Genomic DNA, 5,866 nt, shown 5'->3' with positions numbered 1-5,866 from the left:
GAGAGAGAGAGAGAGAGGATGGGGGGAGTATTCACGAATACAGTCCATATATTGTCATCAAGCCCTTGTATATGTACCAGTTTGGCTTAAACATGCAGGGAACAATGATAGGTTTCCATTCGTATAAATAAGCAATGCTTTCTCTTTTTCACTGCTGATCAGTGTGAAATGTTAGCTAAATTCCAGAACATGCTTTCATTTTCCCACTAGCCAGACTTGAAACAAAGACAGACGAAATAAATACAATTTATTGTGAGTGACTTTCAAAACTGCCACAATAGCATAGGCCCGACCGTAAGCACAAGAATAAACTAATGTTTGCTTTCTGACTGATAGAAAGGAAGACTGTGTTGTAAAAAGGCTACACAAATTATTGTTGGGTAGCGATATTTCGACGGCATGCCGTCTGAAAATCGTAGTTGATATTTCCGCGGCATGCTGTCTGAACATCGAAAGAGATCCTATACGGTATGCCGTCTAGAGTCTAAAGATCGGAATTGATATTTTGACGGCATAGGCTCTGCTTGAAGTGTATCAATGCAAGAATTGTGTTTGTTTTTCAGGCGATGAGTCGAGTGATCATACCTACCCGACCCGACCCGATCCCAACCGCAAATGGGCACCTTACTGTTGGGAAAAAAAAACAGTCTTCTCTCCATTTTGCTTACACAAAATAAATTGTGCATCTCTCTCTCGTTAGAATCACACAAAACATTTCATCATTGTCCATAATGCACAAAATGATAGCAAAGGATAAACATTGTTAACTAAACATACCGGTATCTTAAATTGTATCTCTATTATAATGCGTTACTTATGGAAAAGTGATTATAGGCTTAATTATTAATAGTCCGGATGTTCTGATTGGCTGAATTTATGTGCCGTGGAATTATCACTTCCGATTTTTCGACGGCCTGCCGTATAAATATCCACTTCCATTATTGTTTAATAGTCACTGGTAAGGAAGAAAAAATCTTTCGTTCCGGAGAAAGTAAGTAAGTAATTACTGTATTCAGTATTTAAGGCCATTGGCCTACATCACATCATATAAATGGCTCATTTGATTTTTTTCTTTTAATTATAAAAAAGTATCCCTAATGAAAAGGTACAGGTTGGGCACATAATGTCTCTTATCATGAGTCAAACATTGCACATTTCTGTCTCTGGACTGAGTCAGGCTGGAAGGAATTAACAATTTCCTCTTCGGAGAAAAGTGTCTTTCGATGTGATGTTACAGCTTTGAAAAAAGTATTAGATCTACATGAAAAGACAAAAGGGGTGTGCCTTAGTTTCAAAATCTCATTGCCCAACTCCTAAGGGATCAATAGATATTTTTAAAAAGCCGTTTTATCTTTTAAATGGATGGACTGTAGTATGCTACCTACATGTTGAAAAAACTCAAAACCATACTTATATAAAAGTTGATTTCTTTAAATATTAAAATAAAAAACACATTACATCAATATAATTACCGACCTAGGGTATTTGTGTCACGACGCAGTGGAATCAGGCGCTCGTCAATTTTTTTATTGGAGTTAATATCGAGATATTTGCAATTGAAAGAAGTCAGATTCGCCTGATTTCACAAATAAAATTAGTGAGAAAATGGCCGCTAGGTTTTGTAACTTCAATAGGCAGAGAGTCCTTGGAAACTGAAAATTTACATTTTTTGTGCCTTTCATCAATGTTTTTCAGTAAAATCTGCAAAGAAATACGTTTTTATTGGACATAAAAGGTGTTGAGCCAAAAAAGAAAACGAAAAAAAAACTTGCCCATGAGCCAAGAAAAATACCGATTTCTTTGATTTCATTGTTTTGACGAGCGCCTGATTTCACCACGATGCCTCACATTTTAATTCAAGTTTATGAGCTACCCCATAATGAATGGAAATTAAAATCTAGAATAAAGAATCATATCAACACGTCTCTCACCCTGTCTGTGAAGGCTGTTTGCAGCAGGGTAGCGCTAAGCATCAATCCAAAGAGCAGTGTAAAGGAGGGATGGACGCTGAAGCACGGCTCATAAAGCTTGAACATCTTTGATTATCTGAAAACGTATCATATAAATAATTAATAGTGTCATCATCCTTGTTTTTGTGAAACTTTTCCTGGATGTTTCATCATCATCATCATCATCATTGCCTTTCTCACCCTGGATTAGGATATAGGCCATGAACAAATACTTTCAACCTTTCTCTATCCTGGGCTAGTCGCTTGATGTTATTCCATGTCTTTCCACGTTTCTGTACATCAATTTCCGTGACTCTTCTCCAGGTTCCACGTGGTCTTCCCCTTGATCTTTTATCCTGTGGGTTCCAATCTAACACTTTCCTTGTTGTGCAGCTGTCCTGGATGTTTGCATCCTGTTTAATTTAATCTGGGTCATTTCCAAAGCGTTGCATTTTGTCAGCCGTCTGTACGCCAGGCTCCGAGAAAATGTCGGACTAGAATGTTTATTCTGCTCCCCTCACCGTCCCTCCCCCAACTACCCACCCACCCCACCATCCTCCAGGGTTTCACAAACTTCTTCAACTGAACTTCTCGCTGAAAGATGTTACTGAATTTTCTCACCCTTTGCGGGAGTTCAGTATTCAGGATTTTAGAAAAATCCTTATCATCCTTGCATTTAGAAAAATCCTTATCATCCTTGCATTTAGAAAAATCCTTATCATCCTTACGTTTAGAAAAATCCTTATCATCCTTACATTTAGAAAAATCTATTTTTGTATCATTAATAGTTATGTAATGTCTGTGAATGGAGTGATTGCCCTGACCACTATCCACAGGTTCATGTCGGTGTGACCTCGGTTCCGACTTGCGTTACTGATTTTAGGTCAAACATACAAAGTGCGAAGTCGATCTTTGACTAAGTTTTTAATTTTTTTTTGTTAAGCTTAAGTTAAAAAGGCACTCATGAACACACAGATAAACGTAAGAACCAACACAAAAATATTCGAGACAGAAAAACAAAAAAAGATTTTAATGATACTAATTATATTAGCACTTATATTCGCACTAAAATGTATTGTCCAGCCGATGTTGTTGTTGTTGTTGTTTTGTTTGTTGAAATTAACAACAGCAACATCAACAACAACAACAACAACTACTACTACTACTACTACTACTACTACTACTACTACTACTACTACTACTACTGCTGCTGCTCATGTGGCTGTTACTGCCGCTATTATTGTCATTTTCATTGTTAATGGTATTGTCATTGTCTTTGTCATTGTCTTTGTCATTGTCATTGTCATTGTCACAGTCATTGTCACAGTCATTGTCTTTGTCAATGTCATTGTCATTGTCACTGTCATTACTACTATAATTTTAATGCTGTTGTTACAGTCATTATCAACAAATACATCCTGCAGCCACCGTTCCTGTTGCTGCTACTAGATTTACGTCTTTTTCCACCCGTGGCGCTGCTCGATGAAGTAAGTCATGGAACTTGAAACCCTCCACAAAAAACAAAAATCTTTGCCGTATAGCAAGTATTGAACCCGTCTACAGAACACACAAAACGGTACCGTATAACGAGTATTGAAACCCTTCGCAGAACACACAAAACTTTGCCGTATAACGAGTATTGAAACCCTTCACAGAACACACAAAACGGCGCGTATAAGGAGTATTGGAACCCTTCACAGAACACACAAAACGGCGCATATAACGAGTATTGGAACCGTCCACAGAAAACACAAAACTTTGCCCTATAACAAGTATTGGAACCTTTCAAAGAACACACAAAACGGCGCGTATAACGAGTATTGAAACCGTCTACAGAACACACAAAACGGCACCGTATAACAAGTATTGGAACCGTCTACAGAAAACACAAAACGGCGCGTATAACGAGTATTGGAACCCTTCACAGAACACACAAAACGGCACCGTATAACGAGTATTGGAACCGTCCACAGAACACACAAAACTTTGCCGTATACCGAGTATTGGAACCCTTCACAGAACACACAAAACGGCGCGTATAACAAGTACCGTATTGGAACCGCCACAGGGTAGGACAGTAGACGAACTCACATCCACTTCCACATTGGGCGGAATGGATGGAATGCTGTGTTAAACTGTAACAACAGGGCGAAGCTCTTTCAAACGGAAGAGAGAAAAGCTCCACAGGTGAATATTATAATTATAATTGTAGTTGGCTTCCACTCTTTGGTTCCGCAGAAGGGAAAGAACAGAAGGTTGTGTTGCTTATCTCAACAAAAGTCAAAAACAAAATTAAAAAAGACAAAGGTAAAAAAGAAAAGTAATCGTAAAAAGCGAAGTGTTAAGTACATGTCTATAGTGTATAGTCGATATGTGAGGCAGTGTTGTGAAAGCAGGCGCTCGTCAGAATAATATTGAAATTGAAGAAACTGGCATTTTCACGCCAGTTTGACCATTTTTATCGATTTTTATTTTATTTTTAAAAAACCCAAAAAAAATTATTTTTTTTTCCTTCAAGGGTTCCAACACCTTTTATGTCCATTAAAGTACACATTTCTGTGTGGATCTTTTACTGAGAAACGTTGATTAAAGGCTCAAAATGTAAGTTTTCAGTTACCATAGGCTCTCAAACTCTGGCGCTAACTAAACTTTGGCGGCTATTTTCTCACTAATTTAACCTCTGAAGCAAGGAGACCTCCACCTCCTTCAATAGCGGGTATCTGGACTTCTGTTCAAGATAAATGGGGATGTGGCGTCGGTGGCCTAGTGGTTAGGCTCTCGGACTCGCAACCGTAAGGTCAGGGGCCCGACGTTGTGTCCCTGGGAAAGGCACTTTGCACAAATTTTCCTCACTTCACCCAGGTGGGAATGGGTACCCGGCTATAGACAGCAACAGATTTTGTCAGTTTGTTAGTGTTTGAGCGCTTAATCAGCTACTTGCGCTGTATGCTTCCCGGGAAGCTGAGAATGTTTCGGAGGGTTCTATGGTCTGCTGGGGTAATAATATAGTGTAAAGCGCATAGAGTCTGCTGTTGAGCAGGGATAATAATATGCGCAATACAAATGCTATTTATTATTATCCTTATTATTATTATTATGTATGTATGATTATTATTATTATTTAATTATTATTATTATTATTATTATTATTATTATTATTATTATTATCAATGGGTGCGTTTTTCATGCTGAAGGCAAGACAAATGGACAAGTTCTAAGATGATACCAGTTACTCCACAAGCCAAAAGAAAAATGACGAGCGCATGATTCCACCGCGTTGTTCATTACACATATGGTTTTTTTCAAAGGTTTTTATATTTTTTTTATAGATAAGATATGCATGTACTTAGAGACGGATCCCGGGAAGAAGGGAAGGGATGAGGAGAAAAAAAGTGTGTGTGGGGGGGGGAACAACAGCCATGAACATATACCCTCTGCGTTGATCCCAGAATTATTACAAACATTATTACAAATATTATACAAATTAGGAAATGCGTCGAAAACCTCGAGAAGAAATCTCTGCAGGTCTGGTTTGCCTTCAACTTGAAACGACAACGAAACATGTTTTAGATAAGATGTGCAGTACAGTGAAGAGAGAAATCAGAAAAAAAGGGTAAACGAAATAAACTGTATCTTTGTTGGGTTTTCTTGTGGTGTTTTGTTGTTTTTTTTTGGTCCATTTTTCTTAGGGTGACCTTATTTAGGCCACATATGGCCTAAATAAGCTAAACCCCCCTCCCTTACCTTATTTGGGCCACAGGTGGCCTAAATAAGCTAAACCCCCCTCCCTTACCTTATTTAGGCCACACCTGTGGCCTGAATAAGCTAAACCCCCCTCCCTTACCTTATTTAGGCCACACCTGTGGCCTGAATAAGCTAAACCCCCCTCCCTTACCTTATTTAGGCCACACCTGTGG

The 5,866-nt window shown here is 38.5% G+C and overlaps 1 protein-coding gene across 1 annotated transcript in view; it reads right to left on the bottom strand.

Annotated features, from left to right (window-relative positions):
* Positions 1–4,184, bottom strand: part of LOC101845341 (hyaluronidase conohyal-Cn1) — a gene marked incomplete in the record, with an annotated part of 13,170 nt that extends 8,986 nt beyond the window's left edge. Inside the window, 2 exon segments of the mRNA XM_035970678.1 lie at positions 1,932–2,046; positions 3,999–4,184. Coding sequence (XP_035826571.1) covers positions 1,932–2,036 — 105 coding nt within the window.
* Between the last annotated feature and the right edge of the window lie 1,682 nt (positions 4,185–5,866).

Source organism: Aplysia californica, unplaced genomic scaffold (assembly GCF_000002075.1).
Source record: "Aplysia californica isolate F4 #8 unplaced genomic scaffold, AplCal3.0 scaffold00305, whole genome shotgun sequence".
Classification (NCBI taxonomy): Eukaryota; Metazoa; Mollusca; class Gastropoda; order Aplysiida; family Aplysiidae; genus Aplysia; species Aplysia californica.
This window is presented reverse-complemented; position numbering and strand designations above follow the sequence as displayed.